This window comes from Physcomitrium patens, chromosome 5 (genome assembly GCF_059467195.1).
Source record: "Physcomitrium patens ecotype Gransden chromosome 5, ASM5946719v1, whole genome shotgun sequence".
Lineage (NCBI taxonomy): Eukaryota > Viridiplantae > Streptophyta > Bryopsida > Funariales > Funariaceae > Physcomitrium > Physcomitrium patens.
This window is the reverse complement of record NC_143414.1, coordinates 15,530,882-15,556,016: the sequence shown is the minus strand read 5'-3', so window position 1 is coordinate 15,556,016 and position 25,135 is coordinate 15,530,882. Positions and strand designations below refer to the sequence as shown.

Sequence of the window (25,135 nt, the reverse complement as noted above, 5' to 3'; positions counted from 1 at the left end):
AATTGAATCCTGTGTCTGTAGATAAGCACCCAAATCGGTTTTTGAACCTTAGCAGTTTGAAGTGCACATTAAGAAACCGTTTTAGAATGCGAATCCAGCGGAGTCCAAAACCTGTCGTCACAACAGGCTATAAAAGATTCCCGGACCAATCTAGATTTGCTCGACAACGTGAATGTAAAATGTACATGAAGGTTGAGAATTACACATTTCTCTATGTAATTGAGCACTAATGACCCAACGTCGGAGGCATATAACATAAACATTTCCAAAAAAATGTACAAAAGCTCTGTGTGCTGAACTATCGCCAGGCTGGATGAGGTTTGACGCTGTCAATTGCTAGTCTCACGTCCTAAAAATTGTACTCCGTTGCAGTCCTTCCTGAGACGAAATTCATATCATGATTTCTAAGATCTGGATACTCATGGCTGCGAAACGGTATTGATAATCAATGAGTATGACCAAATAGCCTTCACATGACGCTGAGCTCAATGAAGGTAACTTGTTCACAGCTGATACCAAGTTTACATCACGACTGCACAGCCTATCCGACAAATATAGTGTTCTGAACAGAACTACACTTGGGTCTAGAAGCAGATTTCTGGTAACTTCCTTAAAATGGAACAACAGCTTGTGACGACCAGTGCGACCAGATTCCATAAGTCTGAAGTTCTTAAGTTTGTAAAGAGTAGCACTTCCACACGTGGAAGGAAAATTGGAAAGACCCTACATAGCTTCTAACATTGACGCAAAGTATGCTTTTCTCTACGGTCATATGTACACCAGTAAACTCTATGTAGCCAAGCCTGACCCTGATCCAGTGTGACTAATCCCCAGAAGCATAAAAAGCTAAAACTTCAATCCAGAGTACCAGAAATGTACACGGCGATTCTAGGAACTGTTGTCTGCCAACTGTGACCTTCGAATGCCCCAAAAAGCCTTCGGTCTGGTTTCCTTAGCAACAGCTGTGAATCGCCATCCCATGTGCTCAGTACATGCAGAACACTCAGCTAAAACCCAGGCATACCTGCAACCCAATGCAAACACATGTTTTAAACAGCAATCACACTATTTCAAGAGATTATCTCTGTTTCATGTGTTTGGGCAAAAGAAAGTCAGTAGAAGCAGTGAACAGAGCAGGCTTCGATGCACCAACCACGATTCAACTTGAGCTCATGGTAAGTCGCAATACGTTACGAAAGTAAACATCCATAGAAGCGACAGCTAGTACACGATAAGTAAGAAGTATTTCTCAAGACCATTCTGACCATCATTGTCAAGAGTATCCAAAGGTAGCATTTCTCGTATGAAAACGACGTCCAACATCCACCAAATACAAAACACAGAGGATCAAGACATTTTCGAAAGTGGAGATGACTGACCCAGGAAACCAGCTGTTCGCCGTCTGGGGCTGTCCAGCCAAAACGAGCCTACTAGCACGTTGCAAAGTGAGGGTCTCATGAACATAGCCATGGGCGTTGACAAAAGCACTGATGGGCCCATCTGCTGACATCACAAGCATGTCACTGCGCCTTGCTTTTATATCCTGACAACACAAAATTACCAGTTAGACAGCTGAATTGATCCTCCAAGCGTCCTCACTGCTAAAGCTCCACATGGTACATTCCAAAACCCAAACTGAGTATCTACATAATGGATTATGAACTACCACTTGCGATGCTCATCTATTAAATGACATAGGATCTACAAAGTTGCTTCGGCTCTTCTTCAATCCGAATCATTTGTAGATGTAATATTCTTGGAACGTGCGTATATTGCGAGGAATATATTTTTATTTTTATTTTTATTTTATATATTTATTTATATATTTATATTTATATATGAAAACTTATTAACCTACCAAGCATCGTTTACAGCGAAGCTGGTCCATTGACTCCAACAACTCAATCTCCCGTCGCAGACGATACACGGTCCCGTCAACTTCAAGAAGCTCCTGCCGGGTAGCATCTTGAAGAGGCATATTGCTGGCTATGTAATAAGACAGCAAAGAAGGTGTACGAACCATAGCCTCCATACGAGGGAGTTCGGCCATTTGCCTCAACATGTCTGTCAAACCCACCCACAAGTATAGCACACCATGGTTGAAGAACAGGAAGGACCAATGCCAAGACACATCCACAACGCAACAAAATTATTCGTATGCCCCCTCACACCTAAAACCCAAAAGTCTCGGTGATGGTTTACTTGCAGAGAAAGAACCCCCTAATTATTCCTGCTGCAAAAATATTGGCACCATAGACCGCGAAACCACATGAGGTGCGAGCATACCAGCAGCTCTCCTTGCCAAATCATACGCATCAAATTGGCGATAGACCCAATGAGGCCACGCTGATCGCTGGGCCCTATACCTCCACTTCCCTGCATCAGTACCCCAGGCTTTACAACAGCCACCACGTCCACCTTCGGGAGGCCTTTTCATGTTATCCGCATGTCCGTTCGAAACCACAGACGACTCTCCAGGATACACACGTCGTCCATTGCTATGTGATGCATCAACTGTTTGTGTTTCCCCACTTGATTGAGGTTCTTCACCTCTATCGTTTCCTACCTCAAAATTATCCACGCCTCTTTGGCGAACTCTTCTTCTTCGTGACCACCATCTCAGCCTTTCCTCCTCCTCGCTGCTCTCATCTTCTGCCACCCCTCTTTCCAGCGCCCGAAGAAGTTCCGTACTCTCAGTTGCAAATCGTGTAAGCCTACACAGCAAAAAGGACGTCCGTCAGCATGATTTCACTCCTAAGATGTGTTACAACATGCCACTTGTGACATTCTTTTGAAGTGGATTTGTAAATCATGCCCTTACGGACAAAAATTAACGAAATCGCTTTTTAATTTTGTAAAGAATTCACAGGTTCCAATTCTCAGAGTTCATCAGAGATAATATTTCATTATATTTCGATGAAATTGAGAACAACTGACTAAAAATCTAGAATTATTATTATGTTAGGGAGCGCCAACAACATTCACATCTTGTCTTGTAGATATCGATACTGACTTTCTGTTGAACAAACTTTTATAAGAAAGGAAAATCTGAGGTCCTGCCACTTCAGGGATAGTAGCAACAAAACAATTAGGAATTTCACACTTTATCTTTTTGAAGATGGTTTCTAACCTGTAAATGTACTAGTTGGGGAAAGGAAAGCAAAAATAAAATAAAATAAGAAAACACGAAGAGGAAAACAATAAAACAAAACAAAACAAAACAAAACAAAATTAAAGTTAAAAAATTCTCTAGTTTTAGAATTCATACATGCTCGAAATTTGAATTCTAAGAAATTTTTAGCTGCAACACCCTTCAGAGACTCAAGGCAAGAAATTCGCTACAATAATCATACTGGACATTGAAGCAATGATTAATTGTTCTTAACTATGAACAATGATTGGGTGTCTTCAATCAAGCACCAATATCATTTGCAACAAAATGTTTCAAATTCCATAGTGCTTTCTTTGAAAATCAGAACTAAAATTGAAACCAAAAGGGGAATCGAAAGAGTTATGAACATTGTACCCAGCACTGACCTTCGCAACAGCCTATCTTCTTCAGGTCCAGAATCCGACTCTGAATCATCATAATCGTCAGCATCAGCTTGGAGACCTGCTTCATCATCGCTATGCTCGTATGGAAGTGGAGATGTAGTAGCTGCACGAGGAACTTTGCCACTGTGGAAAGTAGGTACTGCGGCTAAATGACTGAATGAATCTCTTGGAATATGCAGAGGAGTTTCCTCTTCAATAATTTGAACTTGAGCGAACAACTGCAAACACGCGAGTCCAAATTGGTAAGTTGCTGTAATGATAAGTATATTGTAATCAATATACCTGAAGTTATAAGAGAACATAAGTACCCAAAACATAAACATCTACACTTTTTTCTTTTTCTTTTTTGGTCACGTTACATCCTCGAATATTGACATTAGTAAATGTCCAAGATTTGACACAAACAAAATCTATAATAAAGGAAACAATAATGACTCGAAACCTAAATACTACTGAAATTGAGGTTTCGAAGCTCCTAAGGGTGTAATAGGTGACCTTCAACAGCAACAATCCACTAAAATGCTCGTTCACGATGGAAAAGTCACAGAACGCCCAATGTAGAGTGTCCAAAATAGAAATATTAAACGAATACTCAGAGGCAATTGATTCAAACGTCATACACTTAACTTATCGTACAAACAGTGGCAGACGAAAAGTGAGAAAAACACGTACTGCTCCATCAGATTCAGTCCACGCTTTGCAAATGCGGAACCGTTGGCGGCCTTTCGTTACCACATTTATGGAGCCATCATTAAGATGGCGTAGTTGACGAATCTACAAAATGGATCCCATAATATCATTAAAGTTTTAACACTAGAACAAAAGTAAAACTAGCTTCAAAAATAGTAATGGACGATGATGTGCCAAATTAACAGAAACGATGACAAAAGGCAATGCATCATACCAAGATGATGGTTGCATGACAAAGTAACGAACATGCTCCGCAACTTAATTACACTTACTTCGGCAGTCGTGCCGATGGATGCAACATGGACATGCCCATCTCTTGCTCGCACATGTATCACACCAATTGTATTCAAAGCCTCATCATTCCGCATAGCTCTATCTACTGCAGCCTTGAATCTCGGTTGCAGAACTCGAAGCGGCAGTGTATCCTCAGGGAATAACACTATCCCTACATGTGTCAGAACCAATCCAGAACATCAGACTCCTCAGGGCAAACTAATTGTACTTCTTGAACTGCCGTTACAATCGTGATTCACAGAGAAAAAAAGCCCTTAATCCACAAAATTCATCAACTTACCCTCTAGGTAAAACATTGGCAGCGTGAGGAGCGCACCGCCATCGGCAAAGGAGCGACTACTATGTACGTCATCGACTTCTGCGATAAGATACAAATAAAAGTTCGCCTGAGAAATTGAGTTATTACGCATTGAATATAGCTTTCATAAACACTACATGTAACTCGAAACAAAGCCGAGGCCAAACGATAACACAAGCTAGTCAAAAGTAGCACGCGTTGCTCAACTGATGCATACAACACGTTTCATGAGCTTGGAAGGCCCCAAACGCCCAAAAACAAAAACCGAAATTTCTGTGTTTCGTAACCAGAGTGTTGAAGGCTCACATCATTCGTCCAAGAGATCGAATACGCTAGAGTAACTAGACAATGATCCGATATCAATGCACACTTCCCTACAAATGCCAGATGCCTCACCAACCATGATGCAATTGACGAAATACATCCAAGCCACTGAACATCTGTACCTCCTAAGTATGTGTGCATAGAAGCCAAGTTAGTATCGAAGGTGAATCCACCCATTTGACGACCGCCTCCATCCCCTCGTCCGCTCAAACTGAAATCAGTCACAGGCAAATTCAAATGAAAGATAAGTATCAATCACTGCTAGAAGTTTCGATATTTCCAGAGCGACTGTGCTAATACACTGCAGCCACCTACCGTGGTAGCATACGACATGCGGGTTTTAATTCTATGTCCAATAGGATCAGATATCTCGATGTCAGTCTTAAGAAATAGAACAAAAACCAATAGTGGTTTGCACCGGCTAAAACCATTGTTACGCTTGGTAGCATATTCATCGTAGTTCTTTGCCGTACCCCAATACTACGAGCCACTTCATCTCAGGCTTCTTCTAGAAAGCTTAAGAAATACAGGAACCTATTTATTCCGAAAAGAAGACCAATTGATCATCCATACTCTGAAAGATTGCCGACAACTAACATAATCAAATCAACTCAAGATAAAGTTGGACATATGTACACTGTTCATTGCACTTCCTCACCCGAGCCGCTGCAAGCAGCGAAAAATCATTAGATCCCGCAATACGCAGATTACGTGCTCCCAATCCAATGAAATTGACTCAGAGCTTAGACCGACGAAATAAAACTTGACCATGATTTCGCAAGAGTGTAGTAAGTAGCTTAAAAATTCTCCCACTTGAGGTTTCAGCATCAAACACTAGGAGTATATTCCTATCATGAATGATTGTAATTGAACCCCATATAATAATAAAAAAATAATAGCAAAATCGGAACCACCTAAGGATACTGTGAAAAAACAACGGCAGAAAAATTCGAATAGTAGCAATGCAGATTATGAACAGAGCGTGACTAATACATGTAAGTCCTAGAACTGCTCTAAAATATTGCTTCATTACAACGATACGCCAAATCCACTCGCTGTGAATTCGGAAAAATATTCACACCTGCAACATGACACAGACTTAGGCATTCACTTTCATCTAGTCAAGATCATGTCTTCAGAGACACAATCTTGATATCAGATCAGAATACCAATACCTTTCAGACCGACGTTCAATCTCTTCAGAACAAGAATTAGAAGCATTCATTCGAAGCAAAACGCCTGCCTACACTTAGGCAATTGAAATAACAGGATGTAATTCTCCATCATCACCATTAATTTATCCTCGAACTCCTTTAAACCACTCTTCCGCTGGTTCGCACGACTCATTGTGAGGAATACTCTGATGAAACACACTATCCCCTAAGGCAATACGGATTCAGATCAAGCTCTGAAGATGGAAATCGAAGAAGGAAATAAGCATTCGCAACTGCAAATTACCGCAAATTGCAGCTGAGAACGGCCAGGTCCTTTATACCTGCATGCGATCAAAACCAGAATGTACGAGACTAATAATATGATCTACACCATGGCACTACAATAAGGATGAACATTTGACATTTGCTGCCTGAGGAAGATGTTCATTGCAAATCGCAGCCGTTGAAGAGGATCGAGGCTTTTACAAACAATCCTAGCACACAAAATACTATCCATCGCAATTGGAACTCGATTAAGATTACAAACACTACGTATCTAGGCTTGTCACAAGGATGTCTCGAAGTGAGTCAAATCAAAGACGGGTGAAAAGAATGACAGATACCTTACAAACATACGAAATCCGTGTTAGGCACCAAACGGACTTCTTTTAGGATGGATTTTGCTAAAACAGAGCCCCAAACGGAATCATTTCAGTGTCTCTATAACACTCACTACTAAGGATTCTAGAATCGAGCTTCAATCCTCGAAAATGAGATGAACAAAACCACCAGTGCAGATCCTACGGACGACCTATTCCCCAAGAAGAGAAAGCTGTAAAGAATCAGCAATCAGAAACTCTGGGCGGAGGGGGGGGAGGGTGCGGCGGTAATGTGCATTCACTCCTCTCCAGTAGAGCGATAGAGATGAACTATATTGTACAGTAGCTACTTCGAAGCTAAAAGAGCGACGGGAGGATCACCATTTGAAACACAAAGCAAATTCGATCACTATATATCGTAACATGCGAGAAGGACAAAAGAAATGCTTCACAGAGGCCGGCAGCCACTCAGAACCAATAGGGGATGTATCAGGGGTACTGATGAGGGCAAAAACCTTGAATCATTGTCACTGAGGGAATGGCCAGCTTCAGAATCAGCCTCCTCTTCCTCTAATGGCTCCATATCCAGCTCACGAATTCTTTGCATCTGCAGAAGCTCATTGTGCGGCCCTTCATTTGTGCTGTCATCTTCCAAAGAGCTAGCTACTAAGACCTGAGAGTCCTCTACAGCTTCAATATCTCCTTCATCCATCCTGGTACTGCAAGAGCAAGGATAAATTTAAGCCTCTCCACTCTTGCCGTCCCTTGTTTCAACCGGAGGAGTTCTTAAAACTTTTCCACTGCTCCACATGTACCATCTCTGAACTTCTAAACTGTAATTTCCCTGCTGCCTTCAGTGACGTTAGGTCCAACTGTGGTCTCAATTTCAGGAAGTGAAATAAGACTTCCAAGTGCTGACGCAAGTCCGAGGGCTTTTACACTATGACCTTATCCCGCACAGAATAACTTCAACTGACTTCGTCAGATTGTAACCCTCCTACTCGTACCTATTATCGAAAGCAATGAAATGATGTAGAGAACACAAGATATGGAAGTAACATCAACTCCTACGCTCTCAGCATTGTAAAGACCACTATGCATCAATCACCATCTTGAGTCGCCCTCATTCACTACAACCTAGCTCCGCATTCACCTGCAACCTCAGTTCTTTGCTCCCTTGGAGAGACTCCCCTCTCAGATCTTCGATTCTCTTCTTCCCCACTCGACTCACCCTCATCCAACCTTGCCACACTCCTTCAAGGCTCATTCACGCACAGAAGCGGGGACCGAACAAGAAACGAGAACGAAAAGAAGCTTCGACCCGACCATGAATCGTGGGGGCAAATAAAATTTAAAATCGAAAAAGTCACAATGTCTTGTTGACCCACGCGCTGCCTCGCCTGGGCCCTACCCTCCCTCTCACCGACGCAAGACAGTATGATCACAACCCCCGCTCCACAAGCGCGCACACTGCCAACAACGATAATGATGATGAAGAACAAGAACAAGAACAAGAAGACGAAGAAACAAAACAAACATAAAACAAAAACAACAACACAATCAACGCAGCATCAGCATCACGCACCTCATATATTTCCTCTATCAACGAATTGACCCTTGCTCTTCTACCGGCCCGCCCTTACGATCCCGACTCCCTTCCATAATCAGCAACTCCTACCCGAAAAAACTATCCAGATAGAATCATGCCCAAGAAAAACCAAAAGCTCCGTTTCGCCGATTTATCCTCGAACTCCATCGCTAGTGCCTTGGCCGTCCTCGCCCCTGGTCCCCCGCACCAGCTTCGTTCCCCCATGGATTCATGTATATATGTTTTATACATATATATTAATATATATATATATATATATATATCCGTCATGACTCTCTCTTCTTTCTCCAACTCTGCATTCTCTCTCTGTTCGCCTCTATCCCCCTGGCTAAATTCAAATGGGCTACAGCTTTTCCTTCCGCCGAAGCAAACTCCAGAGCTAGCCCCCTCCCCCCCCCCTTCGGCAAATAAAACCGGGAGCGCTGGTGTTTTCGTCGTCCCCCTGCCAAGACGCCCCCACGCTCCCCTGCTCGAGAACGGTTCCCTTGCAAGGGATTTTCATGCTTCTCGATAAATTTACGAGTAAACAGAAAGGACCCCCAGGAGCATACAGGCCCCCGCTTAGGGGGCCGATAAAGGAAACAAACAACTTTAAAGGTGTCAAAACAACATTTGCAGCCCCCTCTGGGCCCATCATTGACTAGCGCCATGCATGCCATCCCTGTCATTAACTTTTTTCCATGCTGCCCGATTCGGGTTCAGTTCACACTTGCTCACTTGGAACCAATTTCCCAACACCCAAATAATTGTTGTAAGAACTGTTGTTGTTCGAAATTTATTGACTTTGTGTTGAAAATTTAAGCGTGTTGTATTAGTTTTCCATTGGTCTTGGTACATTTGATTAAACACTAACTTCTGTTTGAATTAGTATGGCTCCATTTTATGAATTTGAGATTCAAACTTGACTGAAATAAAACTTTGTATTATGAAGTTATATTATTATGTCATTGGTTAGTTCAGGAAAGATACTGAAAATGACCCATTTCATAATACATGTAGCTAGATGGACAGAACATTATAATGCTACCACAAGATTTTGTTGTCTGGTTGATTTGGCATGACAAGGTTGTGTTGAGTTCTTTGTCAAGGTGAAGTCTAAGATAACCCAGCATGATATATTTAAGACATCAGATGCTACACTGTGTGTGCATGATGGTTGCAAAAATGAAGTTGAAATTTAGTCACCATTGGACTTTTTAATCTTGTAATGCTTTTTGTTGTTCTGCTTATTATGGGTTGTTTCTTTACACATGCAATTTTTGTAGCCATGAAAATTTCCATTGACAAAATAATTCTGATTTGTAGCATTTGGATTGTGTCTGCAGCTGATATAATCTTTAGTTTGTTTGCGTAAATGCTTTTCCAAGTCTTAGATGCTAAATATGAAACTCAGAACTTGTACATGCTTCTATGAATTTATTTTTATTTTTATTTTTTTAGTTCTCCTTGAGATAATGATTTATTCCACAAAGTAAAAGAAAAAATAATTAAACTTACACAAAAGCATACTTTATTAGAAAGAAAAGGAGGAAAAAAGAAAAAGAAAAAGAAAAAAAAGCATTAGTCTGCAGCTCAAAGGATTCTGACTTCCTGAAATAATCAAAATTTCAATTGACATGAAGTAGTATTATACTGAATTTGGTTACACTAATTTGATAAGTTATAAATATATTTTTCATGATCTTTTGGGTAAAGTTTATATATGTAGTTGTATGTTGAACATGCTAAATATATATATGATATACCCACACATAGTTGCAGATTTAAATTTTAAGATCTTTCTACAATATCATTAATTTATTGTATTTTTTTTAATCTTTATGATTGTTATGAAATTTCCTAGAAACTTAAAATGATAGCAAGCAATTTTTTAAAGAGAACGTAATAAGAATGTGATAAAAAGAGGTTCTAACATTAGCATACGCAACAAGCCTTTCTATATACTTTATATTAGTAGCTTGTGAGACAAATCACTAAAAGCTTAGACAACAAGCATCCAGTCCAGCATCTGGTATATATTAAGTCAAACCAATGATGTGTTTTCAAACAAATTGCTCCATCTTGTAAATTACCACTATTGATGGTAATTTGTTTTATACCTTCCTATTTTATAACATGATTAATACATTTCTATATTGTGTTTTGATTTTTATGCTTAAAGTTTGATACACTTAACATCATCATGAATCTAATGTACCTGGAATACTTCTATAATTAATTTTTTGGTACCACCAATTTATGTTGTTGATGTTAATACAGAAAATACTATATATTGAGCATGAGGTATTTTTTTCATACATGTCTGTAAAAAGTAACAAATCAGTCTAATATTCTATAGTTAAATGTAACTTACTTTGTAATACTTGTGTATTACTACTATTATGGTGTATAATTGTCTCTACATGTTTTAAATCGTTATTAAGCTAATAGGTTGTTGCTAGACAAATACAATAAAAAATTCTAATATAGAAGTTTAGTATACATAAATTTATATATAACTGTAAAAGAAAGAATTGAGCATGACTATTTACACAACCCGAGTAAGTAGGAATACTATATATATACACATAAAACACAATATCAGAACATGCCATTTTGTTTCCTTTTCTTCTTTACAAAAACCAGTTAAACACTGTAATGTAACAAATGATCATTATTAAAGGATATATATATATATATATATATATTAAATAGTGCTTGTACACAGATAGATAATGCATGCAAACAAAGAATAGGGAAAATTTCTCATAAAAATATTATGTATAGATTTATACATTTATATGTAGGGTATTATTAATACCACCACAATTTGTCACTCACCATTTAACTTTTCAATTATTTTCATTAAAATTAAATTGAAAATCTATAAAATTCCATTCTTTGATTACTTTCAAATGTAATTTAAGATTTGAAGAAACGAAGACCAAAATGATTTGTTAAGTGGGTGCCACACAAACTCTCCCTCTCTCTCTTGATATATATCCACGTGCACACAACAATTTTAAATTTTATTTTAAAAAGAATATACAAGTAATAAAAAAAATTAAAAATAAAGAAAAAAAATACCTTGGAATGCTTTCAAGTAAAAGTTCAAATTCACTTCCATGTGCATTTTTATTTTTATTTTTTATTAAAGGCGGCACCTTGTGTGTAGATTTTAGGGGTAGCCTGCCATCACTCCGTCCGTCTATTTGTTCTAAACGGCATTCATCCATCCACTTCATCCTTCCGGTTCCCACGAACCGGCAGCCTTGACATGGCGCTGCAGGAAATGGGGGGGGGGAGTGCGATGGATGAACACGGCGAATGTACGAAGTATCTCTCGTGGATGATTTATCACTTTCTTCATCCATAAAATGCAAGTTTTCTTTTATTGTATATATATTTTTTGTTGTGAACTTTTTCTACTTTCTTACACTTGACTTCACTTCAAGTTTCAAAACTTGCACTCCCTTGGAAACATTTGTCATATACTCAATTTTGGACATGTGTGATGCATGATAACAGTTTTAAACTAGTAAACAGATTAACGGTGTTTTTATGTTTTAAAGTTTGCTTGTTTCTGTCAAGTGTGAACTTGCTAGTTTATAGTTTTGATTACTCAAATAGTATATTGACCAAACTGCCAATATTATAGAACAATTCGTCCTGTATTCGAAAAGGGTGGTGAAAATATGGCAAATGCATATTCTCAGTAAAGACGTTATTGTCTTCTATTTTTGTAGAATACTAAACTGTAAGAGTATGGATCATGCATCAAAGATTGTAGGAAAACGTGGCTACAACTTTTTTGTTCTATGGATCAAATTATCACAGCTTATGCTGCATCTCTCTCCGTATGTACGTAAATACGTACAAATTAGTTATTTAAAATTTCCATATATATATATATATATATATACATGCATATGATGATGATGATGATGATGACAATGCTAATAGCATGTTTAACCAATTGCAACCAGCTCATTGTATGTTGTTTGCATTCTAGATTAATAATCATTTACTACATTAATCACTGTGTCTTTGATGCTTAGTTATTTTTACTCAATACTTCAGAATCCACTTGCCATCTTATTTAAGACAGAGAGTGTGTTGTATGATTATTCATGCTGACATAAAAGTAATATCATCCCACTAGACCTTTATGGTATCATTGATATTACCACTTTTGCAATGGGGATTCCAACAATATTGATTGTAATTAATGAATTTTGAAAGAATATTACATCAACCATGTGAATTTTCTGTCTGTAAAGAACTGAATGTGTTCTTTTATTGGAAGCCCTGGCCGCCCAATGGATTTACAAGCCTCAATACTTTCCAGTGTTAACTTGAATTTAACAGAGTCAAATAGAATCAATGAAGAACAAAATAAATGGCAGTCTTAGAGTACATTTATATTAGTGGCCTTTGGCACATCAAGTGGTCATATTTTAGGATGTATTTAGCTCACTGATTTAAAAAAACACAGCCTTCTACACCAAGTAATGCCAACTTTTTGATACACATGCTTGTTGTTTATAGTATGATAATAGCAACACTGTTGCAATCTACACTTATAAATATACGAATAATAATTCTGCCCATCAGTTTGACCCTCGTGAACGACATGCACGTGTAAATGAACACATTCAACACGGAATGAAACCTCCAAAACACAAAAACCTTCTGCCATACACGTGAAATCAAAATTCAACAACACTCCTAGAAAACACGTAACAAATCAGTGAACAATATATTTTGTTTACACAGTTATTTAAGCTATTGATTCATTTATTCAACAGTAGAAACGTATATTTCCGAACATGCAAACTTACACATATACGATTAATTTCAGTTTGATTTTGTAGAGTTGGGGAGAAGAGTGGGATAGAATCGGACATCCGATATTCGAATCGGAACACCACCCTGCGCGACGTCCGCGCCTTCGCATCCCAGCGGCTCATTCCCACCATCGCCGCTACGGCAGCAGCAACAGCAACAGCAACAGCAGCAGAGTTGGATGGATGCTTCAGCGTCCGGGAATGGTGGTGGTGGCGTTTCCGTGGGAGGCAAAACAAGAACAATCCCCTTTGTATGTCACTGGCTTCTTGAGCAGGGATGGAGATTCCAATCGGGCGCACTTTCCTCGGGACAGCAAAGCTGCTGGATTCGGAGCTTGCTCGGATCCAGTAGGTAGAGAAAAGGGGGTCCCTTCGTTTTCCTCGTCCTCGTATTTCTGGTGGTGGTGCAGCTGCTGCATAATGTATTGCAGCCGTGGTGGTGGTATGACCTGTGGAGTCTGCTGGAAGGCATCCTTGTGACTGTGGCGGCCACTCAATCAGACCAAATGCCAGGATCAGTGGGGGAGGTGGAGGACGAAGACCTGGTCTGCTTGCGATGAATGACGCAATGCGAGAAACTCTTGAGGGGCTACGAGATACCAATAATGGTGGACCGAGTGCGGCCTTCGGAGCCATTGTTGGGCCAAGCTTCTTTATTGTTTCTCTCCTTTATTTGATCTCTTTTTTTCTTTTTTTCTTCTTTTTTGTTTGTTTTCCCCGAGTTTTCCTTTTCCTTGTGCTTGTGCAGGTGCTGCCTATTTGTTTCCACCCGTGTTCGATGGATGCTTCCAGAATCTCTTTCTTTAAATGCTCCTCCCTCACTGTGTTCTTCGCTGGTTTTCTTGCATTCCAATCCACTACAGTTCCAAGTGTCTCTGTTGACCTTTACAATTCCATTACAAAAATCATAGACAACTTTCGTTTTAAAAATGCTTAAAAATATCATTCAATAGATTCAGGAAAGATTTCGATATTTGGTGTGATGATTACACAGTCATATTTCCATTGAAAAATGGAGCAACATTATTTATTACTCGTTTTCTCTTCTTTATTAATACACACACCAAGATACACACCCCAGGGATTTTTTTTTTAGATTGAGACAAATGCAACCATGTCCTCATTAAGGTTGTAAAATCTGAATCAACAATTTTCATACCGAGATGAACAACAGTCTTATCGGTAGACAAGAAAACCCGTATGCCTTTATGAAGGGATTCTCTATAGTACACTATACTATATATGTACACACACACATACACAAGGGTGTTTCCAAGTGGTAGAAATGTCTGGAGAAAAACGGGCAGTGGGACCCGTGCCCTAGGCCACCTGGGCAGTCACGAAATCGTCCGGGAGGCGGGAAACAGGGATCCTTGGGGGTGAGGTGACCTCGGAATGAACGCCATGTCAGACTCTGTCCCACTCCCCGCGGGCAGTGTGAGCTGGACGTGCCAGCTCTTCCCGCGTGAACGAGACGCCACGTGGAGGAATCCCGATTGGCCAGGCTCCTCGCCCCATGCTGATGCCATGCTGTCCAGTTCCGTCCTGAAAAGCCCATCCTGCGCCTCTCCCTCACAGTTTGGAATGGATCCTGACCTTCCGATGGCGTCCCTTCCCTGCTGCTGCACCAGGTCCCCCTCCCGTCCCGTCTCCCCCGATCCGGCCTTCCCAAAGGATCGTCGTCGGTTATGTTTCAGTTCATCCCCTGACGTTCTGATTCAAAATCTGGATAGTTTAATGTAACATGTTTTTTATATGGAATCGTCAATTAATTACTGCACAGACATATGTTTGCAAATAATAAATAATAATTAAATTCTGTGATAATCGGTGATTGAGCCGTCTTTTTTCTTTTCTTTTCTTTTTTCGCTCTCAGAAAATTATAGTGCTAACAGTTTTAATATAGTTATAGTTGTGGCAATTTTATTTTTATTGAACGTTCTTCTTATGAATCTTGTGGATTTGGATGATAATGAAAATCACAGAGGTCTTAGGTAAATATATATATATATATATATATATATATATGCAAATAGATTGCATGCATTTTTGTTTAGTAAACTTCACCCAATAGTTGTTATTGTTACCATCAGCATTACTTTCAAAATGTTCGATACTTTTAATTTCGCAAAACTGGTTGTTGAACTATGTACACAGTACTCTTAGTTTGATTTATATTTAACTAGAAATGCGAGGTTGGGTATAAAATTAAAAAAAAAGTAACATTTAAAATTTTTAACACTGGAATAAATCGAATATCAGCAGTGGATCAAATTTGACAAGGCTTTTATATATATATATATATATATATATGATGATCCTTACAATGAATGATTTTTAGGAAGATAGTGTAAGAGATTCACTTACTTTAATCTATAATTAACGAGGCATTGTCTTTTGTACTTTAGCTTCCAAATTAGTAGAAAAAATTGTTCCTGTTAAGACAATCTCTTCTCTCTCACTTCTATTTGGTGCACAATTTTCTACTCTAAACTTAAAAATAGTTTAAAGCTTTCCATGAGAAGAATGATCAAGATTCAAGTGAATAGTTGTGAACTTCTTTACATACCGTTTCATGTCTATAGTTATATCAACACTTGAAAACAATGTAAAAAAAGAAGACAAAAGCGTATATTTAGGAATCATTATAATTTAAGCAGGTTAGGAAATTCTACTAAAACTTCATTATACAATATGTTTCATACATTCTATTTTTTAAAATAAAGTATAATATTAGAGAAGCTTCAAGAACTTTTTGAAAAATGATATAAATTGTGCAAGTTGATTAAATCAAATTACAATTTAGACCTAATTGTTTACTTGTGTTTTAGAAAATTGGCTAATGATAAATTTGGGTTTAAAATTACTCTTCCATTGTTTGGGGTATATTAAACTAGTACTAATAATATTAAATAATGATATTAAGTTATTCTTGAAAAATACCCAAGAGATGGTGTAATGTAAAATATTTTCTTTTATTTTTTTTCAAATTTATGGAACAGATTAATTTGAAATGCCAAATAATTTTTTTATATTCTATCCAGGTGACATTTTTCAGCAACAAACCAACACCATCCAAAACAACCATAAGCATTAGATACATTTTATTCAATGTATTAAATTTTTTCCGAATCAATACATGTGTCTATACACCCAAGGTGGTTTTTAGATCCAAGAACAGTGAATTTAATGACTGGTAGCAGATGCAACTATTTGATGTACAAAATGCTTCTATTTGAGGAATTTTTGCACATTGGTTTGACATGTAAATGTCATCACATTTTCCAAGAACATCTATCCATGAATTTTGTGCTATGGTTATTTCTAAACATCTAATAATGAATAGTTTGATAATCTGCATTTACGTCCTATTTTAAGGAAAAACCAACAATAATACAAATTGACAAATAGAGAGAATGAAATATTAGCCAAACAATTTAGTCTTTGAAAACATAACATGAATCTTGTATGTAAGCACATTCTATATTAATTCTCACTTGAAGGAAAAAAGAAAAATATGTTTAACATTAACACCTTGAATTGCAAGCATGAAAAAATAATTTATAATAAGAAACAATATAGTCACATAAACAAATAACCAAACAAATAGATTGATACAAGACATTATAAGAAAGTGCATTTTGTATTACTAGTACTTGAATTAGATTCAACTTGTCAAGAAGCTAATAACACAACACAAGCAAAAACTCCGTTTTTTCCCCCACACGTTAACACACAGGTATCACTTTATTTTTGCAAGAAATTATCTCAAAATGTAGAGAAAAAACACACCCCATTCACACAAATCCAAAATGGAAATCTACTTAATCCATACAGTCTAGATAGAATTTAGGGTTTGTGCAGATAATGGGTGCGGAGAGGGGGGGGGGTCTCAAGATAAGAATGCCTTGGGAGAAGGGAAGGCTGTGGGTGTATTAGGAGCCCAAGGATCTTCCCTCATTGTCGTTGTTGTTTTTGTTGTTTTTGTTGTTGGTATTGATGTTGCTGCTGCTGATTTGTTGCACTTCTCAGTAGGGTTTTTGGGTTCCCCAATACTTCCCTTTATTCTCTGTTGTTGTGGTTTTTCCTATTTGTTTTTTCTGTTTGTTGTGCTTCTTTTTATGTTCACCCTTTTGCAACTTCCAGTACTCTCTGGAGATGCAACCCATGGAGGCTATCTGAGTGCAGCCGGAGCCTGGGAATAGAGCATTGGGAGACAAAAGGCTGTGTCTGTCTAGTGAGAATGTGCTGGAGGTGGTGGTGGTAGTGATGGTGGTTGTGGGAGAAGGCACCCGGGTGGACCCAGATGGGGTGATAAGCTTGACCTAATGATCGATGGACGGACAGACGGACAGCCGGGATGCTTTTTTGCCTCGCTTCGCATCTTTTTTATCAGTTCTCCGATTACTGTCATGGTTATTTTTACTTAGGTTCTTTTATTGTTTTTTTTTGTGTACGAATTTAGGGCATTGTACGAAGGGAAAATAATAGAAACGAACCCACATTGCAGTCTGTGTGTGTGTGTGTGTAAGTCCTGTTCCATGCCACACCTTGCAACCAGGTACTGGAATTTCCCAGCTTGAAATATAGTCTCTCACAAATTCATTAGACTTCAGGATTTCAAAACAAGGAGGAAACAAAGTATCGATGGGCATTTATACCAAGGCTTCACCAAGGATTTCACACAACCGGAATAATGTTGTTAGTCAAGCACATGGGCATTCACCAAGATGCCTATCCAACAAGTACTTTCAAACTGGTACTCCTGTCATGATAATCTTCCTCAAATCATGTGATTTTCACGGAACTGATTATTTGCGTGAGGTCTGCTAAGTTATGGGTACAGACGGCAAAATATAGCGCAGCCCTGTGTCTGATCCTAGGAGCTTTTGATTGCGTGTGTGGATCATTAAAGGTGACTCATTGCAGAGCAGAACTCTTAATGTGTGCTTGTGTGTGTATGTGTATGTATGCATTAGAGCGCTACTTCTTGTACATGAAAGGAATACCACCGCCCTTAAGGGTCATCTTGGGTAACCTGTGACAGAGAGCAGTGATTGCATGGTGTTGAGAAAGTCGGGTTCGTCACAAAAAGCAGTGCGTATGTTTTCATGAGATAAACTGCCCTTGCATCTAGAATATCAGCGTCGTTCTGGTGTCCAATTCCCAGCACTAGCAATGGCTGTTACAAAGAATCAATGATCCCTAGCAAACAAGAATCACAATCCCCCGAAATGATGATGGAAGACAAAAAAGATTCGTGTCTGGTTGTTGCTCTATATAGCATGCGAGCGAATAAGTGTAAAGACATTGAATCATTTCGTAGATGCATGCTTGTGCTTGAATGCCCTGCAGGCCCAAGTCTCTATAGTGTATACCAGCCGGGGATTAGAATGTTGCTACCAGATACTGGTGTTGTAAAAACGCTTCCATTTCGAATAGAGTATTCGGAAAACCTAAACCATGTATCAAACTGAAGTTTCGCGCCAAACCGTCAGCAGAACACATTCCTGAGTGTAGTTCTCAAGAATATTGATTCCTAATGCTTGTAAAGGTACGACATACAGATGTCGCAGAACTTGTCGATGGATGTGATCGGCAGCCCTAATGCAGCTTCATGGGCTGCAGGCACACAACAATCTCAGTTTCATGCTTTTTTGATGGACTTCCGAAGCTCCGTTATCATCCAGTCGAACTGTGTATTCCTCGAAGGTTTGTGGTACGTCTCGAATCCTCCAAGATGTTCTTGACTTGCCGGTGATCGATTCGTCACGTGCAGACTAGATCTCTGCCCTGTTGGCGACTGATTCGCAATCGAGGAGTAGAGGACGAGTAGAGTACAGATCAACGAAGGACAAAATTTACACTGTAGCTCGCTCCAAGACCTTTACACCATGAGTGTAGGAGAATATTTGATAATCATGTTTTAATCCTGCATGTTTTTATTGCCAAATGCAGTCAAACGCAAAAAGTAGGTTTGAAACTACCAGTGTATCAAATGAATTTCCAAACTACCTGTCAATTTTGCTACTAAATTGTAGTTTACTACAGAATACCTTCCTTTCCCTCGAGAGTGTACTATTCCTCGCCCCTGATTGTGAAGTTCCCTTACAAAGTTTTCCTCCCCGGCCTGTACATCACACGTATTGCATTGATCACACTTACAGTACATTAATGCTTTTGTTACGATTAATCAGAAGTTCAGCAGGCGCTTGTCGCCAAAACCGACACCATCAACCTGACTGCAGCCACGTTAAAATTGCACCAATGAGGTCATCGCAATTGTCTTGGATCTTCTGGAGCTCAAAATCCTGCAAGGGCATCTGACCAGGGAGGTGGAGACATACCGAGCCGATTTCGCTACCCACAACTAACTTGATGCAGCAAGTCACTCGCATGCGTAATAAGCCTTTTTCCCACACCAATTAGTATGCACACAACAGTCTGATCAGAGCATGTTCTCTTCCCCCTCGAGGTAAGTGAACAGCACAAAGGCACCAACTCTGTCGCCGACTTAGCTCGCATTTACCACGCCGACATGTCTGTTACTTCATCAACCTGATCAAACCCGGCCCGTTTGAAGTGCGCTTCAAAACATGCCGAGACAGATTCTTCCATGGACGGGGTTCCTCAATGCTACAGTGGGACAACTCCATTTTCCACCAGACCACCATAAAATGTGCTCGGACCGTTCACAAACGGTGACCCAGTTCCCGAAACGATGTGGACTTGGCAGCATGTATGAGCCTCGGGTCTGTGCATGATTGGAGCACATGAAGACTGATCTACTTTCTAACTGTGCGCAGTGGATCCTCGTCGCGGAGGTTTCTGTGCTCACGAACCAGTTTGCAGATCAGATTGTCTGATTCAGAGGACGGAGTCTATCTTCGCTGGATCTCCCGCATTCTGCGAAGCGATCTCAAGAGAAGAATGCGTCACTCTCCATCGGGAAGAATGCCGTTGGTTTTGTCGACATTGAGCGGAGTGCGCGGAGATCAGATTCCTTTTGCTACCGGGCAGTGTCCTCATTTATCATATTTGATGAAAACCGTGACATAGTGTTGCAAAACAATGTCGAATCCAGGGACCTTCAGCGTCTACAACTGCACAGGCAAATCTATTCTCGGCATGGGTTCAGTTTGTCTGCACTCGAGGTGCAGCATCTTCAAGTGACAGCGATTGTTCCCACTTTGTTGTGGTGTGAAAGTTTTGTTTATCGTTTTTCAGTCTCTGATAGCAAACCAAGAAAGGTTTGAAGAATAAGCTGTTTGTGCTTTTCGAAACCCTGGCCCACATTTTTATTTGTTTATTGCATTTGGAAATGTGTGGGTTTTTGTTAGGTGAAAAGTGCCGGTTTTGAATCAAACTGCCAATATTCTTAGTGCAAATTGTGAATAGTTCTGGCTGCTGTCTGTGGTAGTTTAAGCTCATCTCTGATTTAATCTTTTCCTCTACTTTGACATTGGAAGTCAAAGACACCTCATCTAAAACTATAAATTTTTGTTTCCTCAACTAATGGATTACATGTTCAATCACTATTATTCAAATTATTATTAGGATGATGATTATTTCAAAATAAGATCCACGTATTTTACTGTACGTTGTTGTTACACATTTTCAATTAATTTTCATTATGTGTCGATTGAGTTAACTTTTTTTGAATCAATTATAGTGAATTTTACTCCTCTATCAAATAATAGATTGAAAATTTATTTCTTTTGTTTTTAAGTTTTAATTAGTAATGGAACTTTGATAATGTCACCTTGAAATCTCACGTTTGGCGGTTAACTCCTACAAAATATTTGATTCGATTTTATGAAAATAATTAATTTCATTTATATATTTGGTAGGATAAGAATTAAGTGTTCTGAAAAAACTCTAATTTTTCCACTGCATTAAAAACTCTTTTTTTGTCTTAAATTATTATATGCATGTTTCACTTTGCATTTATAAAATATGTATAAATTTGAAGCTTTGGGATGCCATTTTTAAATAAATAAATTCCAAAAATTTAAAAATAAATTTCATGCAACCAAATTAACAAACCTATTTCATGAAATAGTGTACATTTGTGCAATTCATAGATGAAAAATTTACAGATTTATTTTGAGGTAACTTACACTGACAATACACCCAACTTTTCAAAAACCATTCATAAATTTACACTGCAAAAAATCTGATTTTAATCTACTTTTGAAAGAAATTCTAATAGAAAAGAACATATTACCCTTCTTTCTTAAATCCACGAGCCAAATTAGCTTCACAATATTCTTTCACTTTTATTTAAAAACACACACACAAAAATGACTCTCATAGACACTGCAATAGACATGTGTAACAGACACTGATGTTTGCAAGTATGTCCTCCAATTTCCACTGCTGCAAACTGTTTCTCAAATCAAAACAGTTACGCCACATCACATTCAATAGTTAGAATACATGAAATGTGCTCTTAATCGCCATCTTTGTTATTGTTATTGTTGTTATTTTTGGAATTGTCCCTATTTGACCTGGTTGCAGAAATTCTATGCATGGAGCCACTGATCGATGCAACGCCAGCGTGACAGATTTTTGGGTACTAGCCAGATTCCTGGAACAGAAACCATCCTCACTCTGACTGCAGGTTCTAGATATGAACTGGTTTTGTTGCATGCAGAATGGAAGCAACGCCCGGGCAGCACATGAGCTGAGAATATGGAGGCTGCGGTGGTGGATCGACATTCGGAGACGGTTCAGACAGTTCTCTAAACACAAGAATTTGTGATAATCGGCTCGCTGATGTGCAGGTTAGCAAGGCAGATCCTTGGACCGCCAGATTCTCCGTCGGCGTCCTTGACTGGTGTGGCACGCCATCCAACCTCTACTTGTGAGGTGCCAGAGAAAGCCGTGACTTGTCTGTCCTACAAGGTTCATGTTGAACGGCAAACAGCGCCGTTGTCCTGGATGGTTGAGTCTGAGAACCTTCAAGCGTCTGGTGTTATTCATGGTCTGCGAGATGTTGAACCTGTTGCGTGTGTCGCTTGAGTTACTTGGACTCGGGGATGCGTGTGAAGGCGTTTTCTAGTACTTCCCCTGGCGTACACGAAGATATGGCTCAGAAACTGTCAGAAGAAGCATGTGTTGACGGCCAATCGGCACGAAACGGAGTGAAGAGCTATCTGGAGTGCTGAGGGTACACACCCCCGTACCTTAAGAGCGAGTGAAGAGATTTCACCTTCGAAATTATGCGTTGGAGGAATAGATATTGTTTCTCGTTTTCTCTTGTTGCTCGAGCATGTGAGATTGATCCAGTTCTGTGTTGCCTTCTACCAAAAATAAGCCCAATATGTCGCCTGCAAGTTTGTCGACGTAGCAACAGCGATTCCACTTGTTTCAGTGGAAGAATGGACACGCCTGCGGCGAAGCTCACAGTTGCTCAGAGTTGGAGATTTGAAGGAGATGAAACTGGTGCAAGTTGAAAGTTTGTGAGAAAACTGATAAGGAGCTTGGAAAATTCGATTACAGTTCGGATTGCTGCCCAGGCATGTCGTCTAGAATTCCAGACGCCGAAGCATTTTGCCCAACTTCCTCACAATGCAAAGGCGCAAAAATCCCATCGACAGATTAGTCTCAGATTCAATTCATTGTGTCTTGTCCACCTTCTACACATGATGCTAAACTTCCTCTTGCAAAATTGTAATCAACGAAAAATCATGCTCAAAGCGACATGAAACCAAGCAATCGTGACCTTACACCTTGTGCGGCACTTTGAAGGACTCAGGCACTGAAGACTGCGAACCGCACGAAGATTGTGATAGAGATTGAAAGAATTGAAGGTGAGAGAGATGGAACTGAAGTGGAAAAATAAAGGTCGTAGAAATGAGAGAAGATAGATCCCTGTGACCTTCAACCATGTGGGGATCAAATTTAGTCAAAATCAAATCCTTACCACCTGTTTTATACTTGTTCAGAAGATGCTCACTGGATGTCATGACGGTATACCTGCAGTGAATGGAAATGCTAAGGATAATCTTTCACTTCTTGAAATCGCATGCCAAGGATAAGGCTCACAAACAGAATTAATGAATTGAAGTTTCTTGTCATCTTTGCATCTCGGTCTTTGAAACTTGAATCGGTTACTCAAAGAGTAATACTAATTAAACAAGGATTAGCTCAGAGAGCAATTTGTAGAATGAGTAAAATTAGAATTACCACTAACTTGAGAGGGTTTTTGCAGTTCATTGAGACGCCTAACTTTTGTCATACCTTAAACTCATTCACAGGGTTTTAAAGACCTGGTTGCATATATCAAGGGCGTAGCAACTAACAGAAAAATGGTTGGGACATTTGCGGAAACTTCGAAACCTCTTTCCTGTTTATAACAACTTCTTTCCTCTTTTCTGCTCGGAAAGTATTTAGCGAAGCTTTAATCACAACTAGATAGTGAATTTCCCACTTGGAATGTTATCAAGTGTCATTAATCCTCTGATTTGTGCCTCTGTGAAGAGTTGAATAGGAAGCAAAAATACCCCGACGCTACTGTAATATGTGACAAGGATGTTTTTGCCTATGTTTGCTGAATTGCACCAAACACAAGGTAATTGGAGCGTAGGAGCTTGGCCAAGGAATATGAAGAGAATGTCGAATGCTGCACTCAACAAATCACGTGCTTCAGAAGAGGTCCATTTCTTCACCTTTCAAGCACATATTAGTAGAATATTTTTTGTTTAAATTATTTATTTATTTGTTGAAAACAATGAATTTCGTATTAATGCTTAAAATAAATATATGACCAATAAGCATCAATTTTTTGATTGTATATTATAGCGAGTTTTATTTTGACAAAACATTTAGAGAAGTTTAATTTTTTAAACTTGTATATTCAAGAAGTAACTCAAATGGCTATTACCAAAGATAAAAAATCTATAAACACTTGAAACTAGATTAAAAACAAAAAATCTATTGACAAGAGTAAAGAAGGCCTTATTCTTATTTCCATATATACCATCAAAATAAAAAATTGCATGGCAATGCTTCATGGGCTACATGATATATATATTTAACTTGTAAGACAAGTTTTCAACATGTGCATCCTATGACAAATTTCTAATATATGTGGCCAATTAGTTAGTATAATTTTTTACTTATTAATTTTCTACAAATATGTATATATTCAAATTTGCATCTACAAAACTTCTAAGAAACTTTACAAGAAGTTACTAGTAATTTAATATATTTTTTATTTACTTCTATCTAATTCTACTTTAGTAAATATATTATGTTAAAGTAAATTCAACTATTTCTACATCTCTATTTCTAATTAATCTTGTGGAGGTTGTGGTGATGAATTGAGTTGTTGCATTGCAATCACTAACTCTTTGCTTTATTCTTATAATTTTTTTATTGCACATTTCATTTCTATAAACTATGCCATAAATGCATGATTAAAAGAAAAATTTTCTCATTTTACTTATGACTAGAGGTAGAAAAGAATCAAGAATAAAAAAAAGTCCTAAGAATAATATCACTCTAGAAATGAATAATCCAAAACCTCTAATATTCTTATATTATATAAATTTTAAAAATCTATTTTTAATAAAAAAAGCTTAGATATTATAAGTATATTCTTATGAATTTTTTAAGGTGAAGAATCTAAAGAATTTAAATAAAAAAATAATATTTACATCAAAGTAGAATAACAAAAAGAAATAAAAAATTATATATATATATATATATATTCATGAAGAAACTAGATTGACTATTGCCAAAGATAAAAAGACTAGAGATTATTAAAACTAGATTAGAAG

General features: G+C 38.5%; 2 protein-coding genes and 1 long non-coding RNA gene across 15 annotated transcripts; 1 reads left to right on the top strand and 2 right to left on the bottom strand.

Annotated features, from left to right (window-relative positions):
• Window positions 1-422: 422 nt before the first annotated feature.
• Window positions 423-8,712, bottom strand: LOC112282742 (uncharacterized). The gene is made up of 11 exons (XM_024520774.3): window positions 8,500-8,712; window positions 7,430-8,384; window positions 5,284-5,372; window positions 4,820-4,897; window positions 4,518-4,690; window positions 4,228-4,329; window positions 3,538-3,773; window positions 2,287-2,714; window positions 1,859-2,064; window positions 1,380-1,543; window positions 423-1,024 (listed from the first exon to the last, which is right to left on the bottom strand). Exons 2-11 carry the CDS (start codon window positions 7,624-7,626, stop codon window positions 889-891), a joined length of 1,809 nt encoding a protein of 602 aa, XP_024376542.1. The 5' UTR covers window positions 7,627-8,384; window positions 8,500-8,712; the 3' UTR covers window positions 423-888.
• A 1,397-nt stretch (window positions 8,713-10,109) lies between these two features.
• On the bottom strand, window positions 10,110-16,470 carry LOC141045386 (uncharacterized). Of its 13 annotated transcripts, none has more exons than XM_073533997.2 (4): window positions 15,717-16,470; window positions 15,437-15,531; window positions 14,946-15,062; window positions 10,110-14,232 (listed from the first exon to the last, which is right to left on the bottom strand). In XM_073533997.2, exon 4 carries the CDS (start codon window positions 13,983-13,985, stop codon window positions 13,296-13,298), a length of 690 nt encoding a protein of 229 aa, XP_073390098.1. In that variant the 5' UTR covers window positions 13,986-14,232; window positions 14,946-15,062; window positions 15,437-15,531; window positions 15,717-16,470; the 3' UTR covers window positions 10,110-13,295. The 13 variants fall into 13 exon arrangements, with proteins under 13 accessions (XP_073390098.1, XP_090106780.1, XP_073390094.1 ...); XM_090250654.1 differs by having other exon boundaries at window positions 14,946-15,074; window positions 15,417-15,494; XM_073533993.2 differs by having other exon boundaries at window positions 14,946-15,074; window positions 15,437-15,494.
• Window positions 16,471-17,230: 760 nt separating this feature from the next.
• LOC149989306 (uncharacterized) lies at window positions 17,231-20,728 on the top strand. Its single transcript, XR_016503099.1, has 2 exons — window positions 17,231-18,108; window positions 18,329-20,728. It is a non-coding gene; the product is annotated as an uncharacterized LOC149989306 (long non-coding RNA).
• The last annotated feature ends 4,407 nt before the right edge of the window (window positions 20,729-25,135 follow it).